This window comes from Crinia signifera, chromosome 2 (assembly GCF_055691185.1).
Source record: "Crinia signifera chromosome 2, ASM5569118v1, whole genome shotgun sequence".
Taxonomy (NCBI): domain Eukaryota; kingdom Metazoa; phylum Chordata; class Amphibia; order Anura; family Myobatrachidae; genus Crinia; species Crinia signifera.
The window spans coordinates 65,301,814-65,320,090 of NC_139218.1; the positions used below are offsets into that span (position 1 = coordinate 65,301,814).

Here is an 18,277-nt window from a genome sequence, read left to right on the forward strand (position 1 = left end):
ATGGCTTTTCTAAAATCAGTTATTTGGACCGTGCTGCTATGCGGATTAGTTAAGACCAGTACATCGTCTTACTATGGTAACTATTGTTATTTTATTTATTCTCTGCAATAATTTATATATTATATATAAATAACTATATATAATCTGCACACTAAAGGAGGCTTTTAATCAAAGGTTGGAGAAAAAATGTGAGCGATAAAGTACCAGTCAACAAGCTCCTAAATGTAATTGATCAAATACAGAATGTAAATTTGAAGCTGATTGGCTAGTACTTTATCTCTCACATGTTTATCTCTCACATATTTATCTCTCCGAGATGTACTAAGGCTTGAAAAGTGATAAAATGGAGAGTGATAAACCACCAATCAATCAGCTCCTCCCTGTCATTTTTCAAGAACATTCTGTAACATGGCAGTTAGAAGATGATTGGCTGTTCGTTTATCACTCTCCATGTTATCACTTTTTAAGCTTAGTACATCTGGCCCTGAGCTTTGATAAATAAGTACCCTCTTTAATGGGCCTATGCATTAAGCTACTTTCCATACAATTTTGAAGAAACTGGTTTATGCATAATGTTATAGTTTATGGCTTTGTACTAATAGCCTAATGCGGGTGATTACACAGAAATCTACTGCAGAATAATAATTAACACTACAGATTGTAGTCCCCAATATTATCAATGGGGACTGCAATCTACTAAACCCTGAAAAGCAAACGCACGGGGGGTGATGTTTTGCATCTGCACATGTGCAGACATTGGGGGCAAACAAACAGCAACAAACTGTTTGCTGGGTGCAGGAACCCAACCTTGCGGACGGGGGCGGCGGGCTGGGGGACTCACCCATAGGAACGCCCAGCATCGGTGCCCATCCAATGATTTTTCACCTGTACGTCCGCCAGCGAATGGATGTGTCAGCGTACACACCCATTTGCATACCAGCATGGGCATTCGGTCGGGTAAAGGGGGGCGGGCGTTTGGTCCCCCGGAGGGTGGCATTCACCCACTCGCAAAGCATGTATTTTAGCTCTTCCCTTGTAAAATCTGTTCAGCAATGTATTATAAGTTTCCGTCTGTAACTGTCCACAGATGGAGTTGAGGAGCTAAATAATGACTTTATCGTAAACTGTGTCAAGGAAGCCAAACGCTTGGTGGATACCGCTTATAAAAACACGCGTGACACGTAAGTAAGACATCAAATATATAAAAATACTTGACAGTGGTGATAAAACGGTATATTGTTTATGTTTTTTAATGAAATAAACTGAATATAGCTTTTCTCATTAGGGCTGGAGTACTCAAGGGAAAATGCGGGTTTTGGACGCATTTCCCATATGTAATAAGCCTGGCTATCACTGGCTTTATTCTATAGTAGCCTATAGGCTATTTCCACCCCTATCTAAATTGATGTGACCATCTGCAGCATAGGTCCGGCGCCTGAGAAAGTTATGGAGCATTGGTACTTTGAGGCATGCGCCTCTATTGCACCAGGATCTGAATCAGGCCCACTATATAAAATATTGTTTCTACACCTGATGAACAATTTATCTTTATGTGCATCAGAGTCATTCACAGACAAATAACGTCATCCTTGCAGCATGGCAGATGCCAATATACATGGAATATATAACTATACTGTTTGTACTGGCAAACAGAACACCTAAATACCAGGGTTGCCGACCTTCCCGGAATTCCCGGGAGTCTCCCGAAAATCGGGTCCCCCTCCCGCCCCCTCTATGGAAATCAGTCATTTCTCATATTTCCCAGAATGGGGGTGGGGCTTAATGACATCACAGTCAAGACCCGCCCCCTGATCAAGTAAGGAAAGTCTTCTCTCCGGGCTTCTCCCGGAGAGGAGCATTTAAAAGTCGGCAACCCTGCTAAATACTAAAAACCTTTTCACACCCATTGGGCCCCATTTACACATGCTTTTGAAACAGGGGCATCCCGGGTTGGCATCTTTCATAACTAACCTGGGAGGACCCTGCATTTTAATGAGAATGTCATTAGAAATTGACTTTTTTTAGGCCCACAAAGATTAGGCAGGCCTTTGCAGGCTTTCAGGTGTTAAATAACAATGCTGGGGTCTGTTGTGCTACAGAGCTTGCACAGTGTCTTCCTGCACTCAGGCCCTTATTCTGATCTGTGCGGATATTCCCGCATTCTTACGGAGCGGTCCGCACGCCACGGTGTTTTGCCGCATGCGGCCATCGTCCGTAGAAACGCCCACGTGTCCTCCGCATTCGGACGGACTCACTCTTTAAGAACAGGGCGTGTTTACGGACGACATACAAACCATGCGTGTGCGGGAGAAACACTCCGATTATGCACGGTATTACAGAGTATTACAGAGTATGCTCGGGAATACCGCATCCGAACGGGAGCCAAGCGGTGCTACCGCACGTAAGCGGAGGATTTACGCCAAACAACCCACTATGAAGTATCTTCTGCAAGACATCACATGACCCACTTATTCAATTACCTATCCTCATAAAAAACTGCTTATTTGGAATTGGAATCAATTAGATTCCAATATATCCTTACAAGCATGCCTAACACATGCATAGCACACATTAACCCTTACAGCAATTGAAGTGCAATGGTTTCAATTAAAGCACTGACAAGCGTCCTATTAGTGAGTAATGAGTAAAGGAGTAGATTGTTATTGGGTTCAGGTGTTAATGGTTGTAGTCATTAGGCGTACGTTCGCCTACCGCATGAACGAGTGGTGTCCGCAAAGCAATAGTACACTTGTGGACACCGCACATTTCTGCCCTTTTTGCTCGCGTGCATTCGGAGTGGTTTCCGAATGTACGCCCCTCAACATAAGTGTACTCCCCCGTGTCCGCCCATGTTTCCGCCCCGTTTTGCCCACTTTGAAACTACGCCCATGTGTCATTCCGCATGACGCCCATAATACGCCCCTATTTCCCGACTGATTGCGGTGACCAGTTTTGGACGGGCTTTGTCCGAACTGGTACCGAGTCAAGGCGTGGCACATGCGCGTAGCGTTCTCCACGCATGCGCAGACGCCGTAAAGACGCGATCCGTAAGAACGCGGTAAAGTCCGCATCAATCAGAATAAGGGCCTCAGTGTGATGCCTCAAAGCCAAAATCATACTTACCTACTTTTGAAAACTAGTTTCAGGGAGATTATAATTGGTAATAGAATTTTGCACTGCTCCCCATAGAGTGTCATGCTCCACCCAAAGGGCGTGTCTAGTTCCATATATGGAGAGATTGTGAAAAGAGATGGTGAACGTGGCACCTAGAAGCGTGGGTGTGTACTGCCACATCTGAGAGGAATCTTTTAAAATGACTTATATCCAAATGTAGATGAGCCCCAAAGCAGTTAGTAAGAGCTACTATACTTGCTAAAGTGCAGGGAAATGGTGCTGATGGTTCAATGTGAATGTATCTATCTCCCATCTCCCCCCCCCCCCCCCCCCCCCCAAAAAAAAAAGAAGTAACAGTGTAATGTTTGCTAGGCTAATGAGGGAGAGAGGGAGATTGCTGTTATTTCAGGGAGTCTCCTGCAGAATGCAGGAGGGTAAGCAACTATGCTCTAAGCATCTCTGGAAATCCCCAACAACAGGACGTTGCCCTGCATAGCCAATCAGGATGAGCAGAGGCAATACTAGAAGGAGGGACATGTTCCTGCACCTTTCATACCAGCCAGTAACCCTGGAAGGTCACTGGACCAATCCTGGTAGCTAGCAGGGTTGAAATCCCGGGGCTTCAGTCCCTAGACCCTAGACCCTTTCACACCAGCACTAGTCCATAGATGTTCCAGGGACCAACCTGGGAATTTTATCTGGTGTGAAAGCTTGTAAAGTGATAAAATGGAGAGTGACAAACTACCAGCTAATTATTTCCTAACTATCATGTTACAGGCTGTTTTTGAAAAATGACAGTTAAGATCTAATTGGCTGGTGGTTTATCACTCTCCATTTTATCAAGGCTAATCATCTCGCCCATTATGTCCGCAGTTACATCAAAGCTGGATGGGCAAATTTAAATGCCTGCCCAGTTGTGTTGTGTCATAAACACTGTTTGCACTTAGGTTGTATTAAGGGCCCCATACATCAGCAATTAATTGTGACAATTTTCAGATATGGAGATGATTTCCACAATTAATTTTAGATGTGTGGGCTCCCCCTTTTGGCAATCCCAATCAAAATCGCCAATCGATTGCTTAATCAGGTTTTTAAACATGTTTAATAATCTGGTATTATCTGCAGATCTTTTTTATATGTGTGGGCATTCCCAATTCGTCTTCTTCATCTATTTACATTATAAACAGCTGAAATGACAATCGATTGGGCAATTTCCAGATATGAAGATGCAATCTTTAGATGGAAAAATCTGCTGATCACTGAAATAAATCTGTAATGTGTGGGCAAAGTCAGATAGATTGTAAAATCCATTTATCTGGCCAAAAAATCCCTGTACCTGGAAATCCATAAATTGTGATTGCTGATGTATGGGGCCCATTACCCACACATTACAGATCTATTTCAGTGATCGGCAGATTTTTCCATTTTAAGATTGCATCTTCATATCTGGAAATTGCCCAATCGATTGCCATTTCAGCTGTAAAAAAGATAAACACACATATAAAAAAGATCCGCAGATAATACCAGATTATTAAGCATGTTTAAAAATCTGATTAAGCAATCGATTGGCGATCCCTACTAATTTTTGATTGGGATTGCCAAAAGGGGGAGCCCACACATCTAAAATTAATTGTGGCAATGATCTCCAGATCTCAGGATTGTCACAATTAATTGCTGATGTATGGGGCCCATTAGACCCAAATGACTAAAAACTGCTGTGTACAGTAAATATACTCACGAAGTTCATTAACCCTTAATGACCTCTAACAAGGATCATTCAGATGTTGACAGTGGTTCATGGAAAATTATTTGGGATGATATCTGATCTTCAGAGTCATCTGGCAACTAAATTAGCCCTATCCTATACTTTTGTCTGTACATGTATATTGACCAGAGCCAAATCATGCCCAGGACCCAGTGAGAGCTGAAGGGCCTGATATATATCTTTGAGCCCATGGGGTCTTAAGGAGATACTCAGTTCCAGAAGCCTGATATGCATGTCTATTAACATTTTGTATTTATTATTGCTCCACTGGTTACAATGCCCAATCATTAATTAGTTATATAGTATGTAAAGAGCAAAACAGAGGACTTGTGTTCCTTATAGCTTCAAATCTAAAGGTTATTTATTTCTAATATTTGTCAATGGTAACAGTAATGTAACCTAGTGTATCGTTGGCCATAGAATCACTGCTGTGTCAGTAATGTGTTGTGTTACCATTGCCCAGTTTGAAGGAACGCTTGAGGATGAAGACAGCGGGTCCCCGTGATCTCATGGCTTACTTCAAGCAGCCCGTTGCCGGGAGCAGGAACGCCATCCGAGCAGCGGATTACATGGGTACCACTCTCCAACTCATGTCAGAGAAAGTCAAATACTTTTCTGAAGGACCCTTCAATATTACAGGTACAGTTGTCAAATGTTTCGTTTGTTTTCTATACAATGTTGAATCATTACTTGATCACTTTCTGCAGGATTACTTGAAGATATGGGTACATTCTATAAACTAATATTTCTGAATAGAAAAGCTTTTAAATTAGTTTAAACTCTTAGTTGTTTTAATATCAACATCATGCACTGCTTTTCAGTATTCAGTGCCAATATTTAAAAACATATATTTCTTTGGGGCTGATGCAAAGGTAGATATAAAGTCAGTTTTGAGTTGCTTGCTTTTACACTAGAGACCAGCGCACGCACCTACAGATCATTCACAATGGTTTGCATGGGTTTGCAGGCTAGGCACAGTTATATGTTTGTGAACATCCGCTTGCTTTCATGTAGATGTCTTCCTCTAAAGGCTCCCATGCACTCAGGGTGTAAGGCTTCTCAGCACCATAGGCAAAACTTCAACTTAATTTCCCCCCCGCCCTTATCCCAAAAGCAAAAGGTCCTCCTAGCCCCCCCCCCCCCCCGGGAAGGAGGGCAAGTCCCCTGCTTTCCCTGGAGGCCCTCCCCTTTGCCACCCACAACAGAGTACAAGGAGAAGGTGGCAACAAAGTAGGGAAGTATGTCTCAAGGGAATGTATGGAGGTGAGGTCTTAGAAGTTCCACAGCAGCCACCTGCATTAAGTACAACAATGATCCTCATAGACACCCTTGATTTTTTGATTTGCAGACTTGGTGGCGCACCCCCAGATCCCGGCGCACTAGGCAGCTGCCTAAAGATGCCTAATGGTAGAGCTGGCCCTGCATGCACTCGTCTGATATAACCCGATCCCAATGGATTTCGGAGAGAAATCGGCCAAATTTGGATGTTTGACATCTAATCCGATGCTCAGTCCTGTCAAAGCCGTTTCCGACCTCCAATTCGGACCACCCCTCCCGGGGTTACATGCGATACATCGCATATGGAAGGACTGTCATACACTGCTGTGATCAGGGCCGGTGTCACCTCTAGGCCGGCCACTGGAGGGCGGCAGTTCGCCCCTCGCCCCCCGTGCAAAGGGGGTACCTGCTGCGCCGTCTGGGGAGCAGGCAGGGGGGTCCATGCTGGCGTCTGACAGGAGCCTGCAGTGGTGTCCTTGCCGCGCGGGTTCCTGTGGCGCTGTGTATAAAGCTGGCGGCGGTAGGGGTTCCCTGCAGTGAATAAGAAATAACTAGCGCTATCCACCGGGCTATGCGGCGGCGTGGGAAGTGCTGCCGGGTTTGAAAACACTGGCCGCACGCTAATTGACTGAGATTCAGCCAATCACCGTGCAGCCAGTGTTTTCAAAACAGAAGGGCTTCCCGCGCCGCCGCATAGTGCTAGTTATTTCTTATTTACTACAGGGACCCCCCTCCACCGCCAGCTTTATACACAGCGCCGCAGGTACTCGCACGGCAAGGACACCACTGCAGGCTCCTGTCAGATGCCAGCATGGACCCCCCTGCCCACTCCCCAGATGGCACAACAGGTACCCTTTGCCCCCGGCACCGGGGCGCCCCACTCCGACTCACCTGGGTCACTCCGGTGTCTTGCACCGGCCCTGGCTGTGATACATACCAGTATTGTATGGCCAGCTTTAGGATAGGGTTGGTGCATATAGGCACTGATAATGATGGAGGTTATGATGAAACAAATGTATGAAAAGCGATGAGGAGGTCAGGGATAATAATACAAAAAGCATATTTCTAACTTATAAACATATTCTTTCATGGCCTGAAGCTCCATGGAAAAGCAGAGAGAGACATGAGGTGAGGATGGTGCCACATCAAGATGCTGGGACACTGAGCATCGCTCTGCCCCTTCAACCTACGAAGCCCAACCCCCAGTCTGTGATTGGCCCACAGGCGTTGGGTGGGCACTATCGGTGAAGTCTTGCAGCCATTGCAAGTCATAATATGGTGGCCCAGTGCCTGCCTTCGCAGTTATGCTGCGCAAGCAGAGGGTTATAATTGTGTGAGTGTTTGCTATTCTTCAAACCAGTTCACAACGAGTGGAGTGGCACGGCACGCGGGTGGCTCTCCCCATGCTCGGTGGCCCTCCAACATGTCCGAAACACCAGGTGTAGTTTTTTCTAAAAAAGCTGAATTAGGCTCAATGTACAGAATAATTTTACAACACCAACTGGGGATAATTTACAAATAATATGAAAGTTGATACGGGCCAAGCTTAAATTTAGTACAGTTATCTGAATTTCTTTCTTCATTAAATGAATTGATACCTGACTAATCATGTTCTAGTCCTCTCCAGTATAATGTAACATATTTATAATGTATAACAGTCCTGAGCCCTAGAGGAGGGGATGGGCCTTCGGGCAGTGGGGCCCACTGGGGGTTTCCCATCCCCTGTATCTCTGTGGGCCAGTCCATCCCTGCCTACAGAAATTTTAGGCATATTATTGAGGTCTATATATAATAGAAGATGCTCAATTTGTTTAGTGATATCACTCAGGTGCGTGAAAGGGAGGGGTAATTATTGAGGTCTGTAACACGTAGATTTTATATCAATTAATAGCTTTCTAAGATTGTTCTTATTGGCAAAACTTTATTTTTTAGATCTGTTAACAAAGAACCAGTTGGACACTATTTACAATATTGCAGGCTGTACATCCCAGCACCTGCCTAAGGTTTGTCAGGACAGCCCATACCGCACCATAACTGGAGAGTGCAATAACAGGTGAGAGATTACAGCATTGTTGGAATGGTGTATGAAGGGCCCACCAGGAATGCAGTTGTTGGAGAGTCCCCAATGTTCTGGTTTATTACATATAGGAGGTCATTCTGGTTGGCGTGCTGCTCCGAGAACTGGGCGAGCAGCTGACGTCCGGTTATGTCAGCCACCCGCCCCCGGAAGCCAGGTGCCTTCCCACGCTCGCATGGGGACGCCCAGCTTTTCCTGGGTACACCCAGCGTTTTCATGGGTACGCCCAGGAAACGCAGGGCCCGCACGCCTCCTCCACACCCCATGGCCCTGCGAGCACCACAGAGACTATACAAGTCTCCGAAGGCGCCCTGAAGCCCTGCACAAGCGAATATGTGCATGCGCAGAGCTTCAACATCGAACCCCCGTTGGAACTTATGGGTGCGTTTGTAAATCAGAATGACCTCCATAGGGCGGTTTGGATTTGGAGGTAGTGTGAGATGACGGCCGAACTCTGAAGTTTTTTAAAGGAGCAATCACTTGGTTTTCCCTTGTAAGTGATTGCCCCTTTATAAAAACGTCTGAGTACGGCTGTCATCCTGCACTGCAATACATTCCGCCCATTATACTAGATCAGTAGTAGTAATGACACGGATATGATATTTGCAAGAATAGTACACAATGATGTGTCACTACAGTACAGTTTCGTCTCAAGGGGCGGTGCGAGCCACACCTGGTATCACCCGCTGAGGGATGACACCAAAGTGCAGACTCCTGGGTGCTGCACTGCAACATTACATGCAGCATCAGGCTTGTGTCACAGTGTAGGAGCCGGCACTGTACAAAGACTGGTTCCCAGGGACAGACAGTATTTCCTGGAATCCCCAAGTGACAAAGAAAATGGGGTCCGGGGTGTGAGGCCATGCCCCCTACTTGTGAGCTCACACCCCTTATTCTTGACGCCACGATCCGTTTCGCTGAGCATCATGTGAAGCCACCTCAGGCGCCACCAGCAGTAGGAATGCCACTGCTACAGTACTCACTTATTTTTTATTTAGAGTCCTTTTCTGTGGCCATTGATGTTGACACTCATTTTAGAAAGTGCAAAATGTGCTTCCCATGGGTACAGAGGGTGCTGTTGCAATAGGGTCCGGAAATCCTACATGGTCGCACCTCCTTGCACCTAATGCAGAACATTGGGGCTAATTCATAAAGTAAAGAAACAGCTAAAATTGAAATCTGCAGGAGTCATGTGCTGAAAGTAGTTGTCTGTAGGAGATAGTGTTCTGTAGAAGATAGTTGCCTCCTGTTCCCATTAGCGGAGATACAAGTGCTGCGTACAAGTACTATCACCATTGCGACATGGCCTCATTTTGAAGAATCTTGCCAAGTGCTGCATCTGCTCCACTAACTATTGGTTTAGCATACAAATATGAATCAGGCCCATTGTGTGGTCAGCGGTCACCTATTGATCTATAAGCTGTAAGGAAGCTTGATGTTGTCATTGAATATTTTTCAATTGTATGATTATATATTTACAGGAGAAATCCAAGTCTTGGCGCTTCTAATACTGGGTTCACACGTTTGTTACAAGCTCAGTATGAGGATGGTATTTCCCTTCCTCGTGGCTGGACTGAAAACCGTCGCATCAATGGGTTCCCTCTGCCCTTGGTAAGAAGGAACACATGTTAATTATTCCAATGCTCTTGCATCAATTATTTCAAAATAAAGCATTTTAACCTAAATACAAGGTCACATCACCAGGTGTAAGGGAAAATATTATCACGTGTCTATCAATTGCTGAAATGTCAACAAATTACACTGTGTTACCTTAATCTAATAATATTAAGACATGGGAACGTCAGCAAGTATTGGGACTACTCTTGGAACCAGAAGAAGAAATTGTATATGAAGAACATCTACAGAGGAAAGATGGAGTAGTTGCCCATAGCAACCAATAAGCTTCTAGCTAACATTTTTAGAATGTGCTTGATAAATAATAGCTACAGTACAAACTGATTGACTGTAATCTACGGTATACTGTAGATGGCTTGATACAGATCCCCATTAGAGTTAACAGTGTTGAACTTAACAAATATTGTGTTTCTCATTTTTTTAAATGTCTGTACCATCTCTTGTTGTTAGGCACGTGACGTATCCAATAGGATTGTGCGATTTCCCACTGAAAATATTACTCTGGACAATGGCCGAGCACTTATCTTCATGCAGTGGGGACAATGGACAGACCATGACCTCGACCTCTCCCCTGAAACTCCCGCCCATTCTACGTTCCTTGAGGGTGTGAACTGTGATGAGAGCTGTGCCCGGGAGCCGCCATGCTTTCCTCTCAGGGTAAACAAGTGTTTTCAGTATATTTTTTCAGTAGAATTCTTTTTTTAATATGTGGACTATCGCTTTAAGTGGGTATACAATCTCCTGCCGATATTCCTGATGGGGGAAAAAGCGGTGGGGCCCTATTCAGTGCTGTCTTTTCTGACAGCATTGAACAGGGATCTCGGCAGATTAGGCCTGACTTTACAAGCAGTCGGCCCCGTTTTGCTGAGAACGGCCGGTAACTGTTGAGTTTCCGGCCGCAGCTCGACGATTTCCAGCAATTTGTCACAGCCATGACCCGTTTTCGTTGCTCGGCAGGCGGTATATTGAATACCGTCTGCGGAATCACCATCGAGCGAGCTGAGAACGGGAGAGTGTCACGACTGTCGGGCCATCCCGACAGTCGTGACCCAGGATAGAATATCCCCCTGAATGTCAATGTTATTGAAGAAAACATAGGGAAAAAGCTCATCATGTAGTACAGCACACTTAAGCCTCCATACTCAGATTTTACCTGTTTTTATCCGATTTAATCGGGTCAGGCTGATACATCGGATGAAAATAGGCCAAATCGGATGTGTTTGACATCCGATCTGATGCATTTTCCCATGTGCATCGAATCGGAGCCTACAGATCATATGTGCAGCATGGATCAAATGCATCAGTAACACATCGCAGGTGTTTTTTAGCACCCGCGATGTGTCACATCCGATCCACAGGTGTGTCCCAGCGGCCTACAGCTTACAGAGCAGGAGAGCGCCCTCCCCACTCTGCGCCTCCGAGACCTCAGGAGCTTCCAGGAACTCCTTTACATTAAAAATGCCACATCAAGTGCCAAATTGCATGTAACCCTCCCATGGAGCTGCCGGTAGAGTTGACGGAAAATAAGGTCCAACTTGTCCCTCGAACAAGTCGGACCTGTGTATGAGGACCTTTACAATTAAAACATGGTACTTTGTCAATAACAATATAACATGTGTCAAAGGAAAGCTTCAGATGTATGTCCAGAACATCTCAAAATATCATTATTTATATAAAATGTACTCCCAGAAGACAGAAATGAACAGCATATATAACATTATTGCTGTTACTATGTCCTATTCTTGAGTCATTTTTATTTTTAAAACTTATTTATATATATTTATATATATATTGCTATTATTTATATTGACACAGAAACAGTTTATCTATTGGCAAGTATATGCATTAAAGATGTTTTGCTTTGCAAATGTTGGGGGTATGAATGATGTAAATGGTCTGCATGGGGGTTCCTAGTTGGTAGAGGATCGAGAACCACTGATTTATAATATGGGTTTGTGTTAGCTATGGGAAGTCTTTGCCCATTAGAGGTAAAAGTAATCATCATACTGTATTTAGTAAACTGAGCAATGCTTTGTCTCGGGTGTGGTATGATTTACCGACAGTCGGGATCCCGAAGTCATTATCCTGACGTCGGGATCCCGACTGCCTGGTCTCAGACAGCGTGGCCAGCGCAACAAAGCCCCTTGCGGGCTCGCTGCGCTCACCATGCTGCGGGCATGGTGGCGAGCTATGCTCGCCACCTATTCTATTCTCCCTCTATGGGGGTCGTGGACCCCCACGAGGGAAAATAGCCGACGGCCGTCGGGAACCCGGCCGTCGGTGTTTTAACAGTCGGGATCCCGACGTCGGGTTAATGACTGTTGGGATCCCGACTGTCGTGATCCCGTCCGGCACCCCTTTGTCTCTCCCCCACTAGTCCACAACAGATTCATGTCCTCCTAAGTAATTACTCATTTTCTTAGCTGATTTATATTTTTTGTGAGTGTTGACCCCTGTAAAATAGTAGTCAGGATCCACCATTACTTTATATGTATTTACCTTTATATGAAGATGACAGCCATTTTTTGCATCATTTTTCACTATTGCGGACGTTTGGGATAAATGCAATATCTCAGCTCTGAAAAGTCATATGAAGCTGGGAGAAAGACCATTATTTTGAGCACATTTCAAGCTGTCAATTAACTAGTTCCCTACCTCACCTCCTTATGACTGAGATATAAGCCCAAATTTAACTAACAGGTAAAAAAAAAGTCTATTGTTTTGGCTTGTTTTTCAGTAGGAAGGAATACAATTTGAGAGCTGTAATGTTTTGGGGTATTAGCTATATAATGAAAGATTTGTTGAACTTCTGCAGCTTTATCTTTCACCTTTTTAATATTACAAATATATTCTTAAATTATGACCTTTTCTGACTTTTTTTTAAATTTGTAGATTCCAGCCAATGATCCTCGGTTTACAAATCGCAGCGACTGTATCCCAATGTTCCGCTCCTCTCCTGTATGTACCCCAGGATCACCAATCAGAGAGCAGATAAATATACTTACCTCATTTATTGATGGAAGCCAAGTGTACGGCAGTGATTTTGCACTGGGTACTAAGTTACGTAATAACACAAACCAGCTGGGCCTAATGGCTATTAATCAAAACTTCACAGACAATGGACTTCCATTCCTGCCCTTTGAAGAAGCAGAAGAGGACTTTTGTGAGCTCACCAATAGGTCATCTGGGATCCCCTGTTTCTTGGGAGGTAGGTTGGCCTGATTCATAGGTCTCTTTAGTGGGTTCTCAGCCTCAAAGTCAATCATTTGTTGTGACATTTTTGAGAATATCATGCATATAACTTACGATATATAAAATTGTGTTCATATACATGGTCCATGGACAAATAAAACTAAAATTATAGCAAGGTTTATAACCTACATAGATCACTATAGGTGCAAGATGGATTTATGTGGTAGTCCTTTTGCTGAATTTATAAAACGCAAATTCTTTCATATAAAAGTAGTTAAAATATTAAGAACAAATAATAATAGATGTTTTGTAAACATAATGTATATATAAAACATAAATGGTAACTTGTTAGAAACCTTTATGCGTGTTAAGATCTGTAGCCATAATTTATACTGGGTTGTGTATGGGAAACCAATACTTAGGAAGCAGGTGGTCAGTATACCAATTCCGGCATGCACACTGCCACAATCCCTACAGAAAGGAGCAACTAAACTAACTACCCCGTCCTAACCATTCCCCTAAATATCCCTTCCCGCAGCCTAAAGGTGCCAATACAGGGTACAATGATTGTATACAATTTGGACTAGATCGCATCGCATACATTTTCCAATGCAATGAGATACAATGAGATGCAATCTAGTACAAAAAGTATGTGCAGCTCATACTTTTTGTGCTGTGCGATGGGATGTGTGCAAGAGCGGGCATCTCATCTCACCCAGCATTGGTGCTGTGTATGGGCACCTTTACTCCTACACTAACCAGACAGTCTAAAGGTGCCCACACACGCACCGATCCCGGATGAGATGCACGCTCCCGTCACACATCTCATTGCACAGCTCAACAGTATAGTGCTGTACATACTTTTTGTACTAGATCTCATTGCATTGCAAAATCTATGCGATGAGATGAGATCCAGTCCAAATTGTATACAATCATCGCACCGTATATGGGCACCCTAAACCTCATCCCGCAGCCGTCTGTAAAACTCCCCGGAACACTTATGCTGAGGATTCCAGCTGGCGTCATTCCGACAGGTGTTGGGACTCCAGAGCCGGTCTTCTGACTGCCGGCATTTTGTCCAGATCTACATCCCATTTATACACTTTCGGGGGTGCTGTGGATAAATAGATATTATAGAGCCCTTAGCAACCATTACCCATCGTACAAGGAACACAATACGAAAAGATTGAGAAATTCTCATTTCATCTAATTTACTAGAGAACACATAGGGATGAGAATAACTTGTCTCTTCTAGCAGCTCAGAGAGCCTGTCATATATAGGGTTGTGCAGTAAGTTTCTGGATGCACAAAAACTAAAGTATTACATTTACAAACAAATGTTATATATTTTTTCACGTACTTGTGAGATGAGTTGCCAAGACACCCTCTGCTGGGCCACACTGCACTCAAATTGTAACGTCTGTAGTGGCGCACCTCCATCTGGGGTCCACTGGGCTGACTGTTATTTGGTCTTGGGGTCAAAACTATAGATCCAAGATTCAGTGCCACTGATGATCTCCCAAACCTTGCCTATCTCCTTCCTAACTGAGCCACAGTCAACTTGATGTCCAGCTTATCTATGGCCCGCATGGCCACAAGGCTGTCCTTGGGGATGAAGGACACAGATCGGCTGCAGACCTCCTCAGGGACTGTTTCCCAGACCAAACTTCTGCAAACCACTCGTATTATGCCTTAGAACTCTCAATGAATGTATCATATAAATTGGTAAACCTGGTTTTCATTGATTGCAGGAGACCCTCGTGTCAGTGAGCAACCTGGTCTTACTGCTTTCCACACACTTTTTGTTCGAGAGCACAACCGTATAGCAACTGAGCTGCGAAGGATAAACCCCAGATGGTCTGGAGAGACATTGTATCAAGAAGCTAGGAAGATTGTAGGAGGAATCTTGCAGGTGCTATATTATTCTCTGATTGCTCGTGTGATATTTACTGTTTATTCTCCACCAATCAATTTAACATGGCTTTCTTCCCTTTGGCAGAAAATAACATACAGCGATTGGCTGCCTTTGCTGCTAGGATCAGAGTTGCCTCGGGTACTCCCAAGATACAATGGCTATAATGAGTCTGTGGACCCAAGAGTGGCCAATGTCTTCACCGTTGTGTTCCGCATGGGCCATACTATGATACAGCCAGTCATCTACCGCCTTGCAAGTGGTTATCGTCCCTTAACACCAGAACCACAAGTCCCTCTACACATGACCTTCTTCAATAGCTGGCGTGTGGTGAGAGAAGGTAATAAGCATTTAAAATCAATACAGTATGTGTAACATGCAAATAATTTTACATTTCAGTGCTGTCCATTCTTAATTCTGGTTTGGGATGTATACGTGGTGTTTTTCTTCTCTCCTTATATTATCCTGAAATGGAAGCATTTTCAGAAAAGCTTCTGTGACTCGTTCTCCCCATACTACTGTAGAGGGAAGTGATATCTACACTGATCATGGGCCAGATGGGGAAATCTGACCTTTCTCCACCATACACACTGGGCGACTATGCCCAGTGTGTATGGACAGCGATGATGTCAATCATTGCTGCGGGGAAAGCCGTTCAGTACATACACACTGGCTTTCCCGCTACCCGGCGCCGACAGAGGGGGGAGGACGGCGTTGCATAGTGCAGAGCTATGCAAAGCCGTCCTCAACGCCGCTCATCTGCTGGCTTTCCTGGCGATGATGCGGGAGCGCGCAGCAGTGCTTACCGCTCATCGCTGAGGCATACACACTGGGCGGCTTTGAGCTGAAAGCCGCTCAAACAGGCTGTTTTGAGCGGCTTTCAGCTCAAAGTCGCCCAGTGCGTATGGGCCTTCTGTAAATAAGACCAAGTAGTGAAACAATGATAACGGCATAGACCCCTTGGTGTTATACACCACAACGGCATTTAGCAGAATAACCTCCTTGTTGCATAATCTAAGAAACTCATTTGGTCTCTATAAGCCTACACTTTAAAAATGTTTAGAATAGAAGTTCATTTGGACCAAAAGAATGAATGAAAACTCCCCTCCGTTTACCCCCTGTCAAAGCACAATGCACATCAGCCTAGTGCTTATTAGCTTTGTCTCACTGCCCAGCCAGCTCAATTGGCATGCATGAGATGTTGTGTGTCATGCAAGATCTCCTGTGCAGCCGGTAGTGGTGTAAACCGCAGCCAGGGGTAGCATTGTCCCTGCTGTTGTGTGTGGGCAATGACACCTGCAACTGTCGATATCAAAGGCTGCAAATGTCATAACGGTTAGAGCTGCTACATTGTCCCTTGGTGTCAGCAGCTCTGATAATGCCGATAATGATGCAAAGCCCACTTTTCTTCCTATATACATCAGTATCCACACAGATATCACTTCTCCCCCACACCACCGCTTCTTCCATTTAACTTAAGTTTGAAAACCACTGTTCTACAGCATTTCAAGCACACGCCGACACATTTTACTTAGGGTGCCAATCCTGGGGCATTTTTTCAATCCTAGGACTCCTGGGATCAGCATATCTAAAAGAAACCTAATCCACACATGAACTTACTTGGGGAAGCTGGGCATGCAGCAGCGGTGAGGCAGGTGGAGGCCGTCACCGGGTGTGGTGCCGAGTGGCGGAGCTGCTGTAGTGGAGCAGGGAGCGGGCGGCCAGACAGTACCAGCGATGAGGTGCAGCAGTGCGGCCTGCGCAGCGTGACCTATGACCTAGTCACGCTGCGCAGGCTGCATGTTGGGGATGGGAACAGCCGGGCAGCGGCTGAGTGGTTGTTCAAATGCTGCCTGGAATTTGATTGCGCTTGCGGTCTAATCCCAGAATTTAAATCATGGATATTTTGGGGCCACATGCAGGATCCCTCCGATCCCGATCCCAGGATTGGCCACTCTAATTTCACTCTACTTTTGAGATTTATGACAAACAGGTGAAGGTCCTTTCAGTTGCTTATTACGATATACAGAATACAAAACATAAATTAATTAAATTACAAATTAAGTTCTTGTTATACATTCAGTTTTTATAAAACCTAAAACAGCCAATCGTATGCCCACCAGCGGGACAGTCCGCTAACATTCCAGCATTGTTCATTTCTTCTACAGTCTTAGAAGTCAACAGCAAATCATGTAGTGACATATGTTGTGGTCATTTATATTGTTCTTTAAAAATGATTGCATTTCATTTTGCCAAATTTATGTGACATCTTTAATGTCAATTTATTTTACTTAAATCACAGTGTTTGCACTTTTTTATGCAGGAGGAATAGACCCTCTTCTCCGTGGACTCATGGCAAATAGAGCTAAACTTAACCGTCAGAACCAACTGGTCGTGGATGAGTTAAGGGAGCGTCTCTTCAAGCTCTTTAAAAGGACTGGCCTTGACTTACCAGCACTCAATATGCAAAGAGGCCGTGAGCATGGATTGCCAGGTAGATTTTTAGGAGTATATTTTCTAAAGTGCGGGTTTCCAGAAGTGTAATTTTTCAGACACAGCCTGTAACAAGTCAGTTAGCAGCTGATTGGCTGGCTGTTTATCACTCGGTTGGTGCATGTGGCCGATTGTCTGAAGAGATAAGTAATAGCCTAATGGATCACAGAATAATCACTTTTTATTGAATATAAGTATGTGTAAGAATAATTAACTTTACTTTAGCATTCTGAATTTCTTATTAATTGGCTTGTGAAAGCTTTATCATTATAATGTTTCTCACACTCAGGGTACGGTGCATGGAGACGGTTCTGCGGCCTCCCCGCTCCCCGCAACCTGAATGAATTAGCTAATGTGCTGAATAATAGAGAATTAGCCCAAACATTCATAAACTTATATGGCACACCCGAAAATATTGACATCTGGGTTGGAGGTGTTGCTGAGCCTCTAGTCCGCAATGGCAGGATCGGAATGGTGCTCAGCTGTCTGATTGGGAACCAGTTCCGTAGGGCACGAGATGGAGACCGGTAAGTAGACATGGAAAAGACAAAAATTATTTACACAAGGGTAGAATAGTTCACTATCGGAGAATGTACATTTATTAGGTGACAAGTCCATATGTAAGAAAATCATAAAAGCATACAGTACTACCAAGATGCATACTTGCTTGCTTTTGAAAACTAGTTTCAGGGAGATTATTTATTTATGTATTAACAGTTTCTTATATAGCGCACACATATTCCGCAGCGCTTTACAGAGAATGTTTGAACATTCACATCAGTCCCTGCCCCAGTGGAGCTTACAATCTATG

At 44.4% G+C, this 18,277-nt stretch overlaps 1 protein-coding gene across 2 annotated transcripts in view; it reads left to right on the top strand.

Moving 5' to 3' along the window:
• Nucleotides 1-18,277, top strand: part of LOC146059763 (eosinophil peroxidase-like) — a 25,510-nt gene continuing 7,233 nt past the window's right edge. For both annotated transcript variants that reach the window (XM_083172265.1, XM_083172264.1), the window contains exons 1-11: nucleotides 1-76; nucleotides 1,088-1,181; nucleotides 5,343-5,518; nucleotides 8,090-8,210; nucleotides 9,716-9,845; nucleotides 10,320-10,526; nucleotides 12,762-13,077; nucleotides 14,813-14,973; nucleotides 15,061-15,313; nucleotides 17,297-17,467; nucleotides 17,756-17,993. In XM_083172265.1, the coding sequence (XP_083028391.1) occupies nucleotides 1-76; nucleotides 1,088-1,181; nucleotides 5,343-5,518; nucleotides 8,090-8,210; nucleotides 9,716-9,845; nucleotides 10,320-10,526; nucleotides 12,762-13,077; nucleotides 14,813-14,973; nucleotides 15,061-15,313; nucleotides 17,297-17,467; nucleotides 17,756-17,993 (1,943 nt within the window). The remainder of the gene's footprint in view (nucleotides 77-1,087; nucleotides 1,182-5,342; nucleotides 5,519-8,089; nucleotides 8,211-9,715; nucleotides 9,846-10,319; nucleotides 10,527-12,761; nucleotides 13,078-14,812; nucleotides 14,974-15,060; nucleotides 15,314-17,296; nucleotides 17,468-17,755; nucleotides 17,994-18,277) is intronic.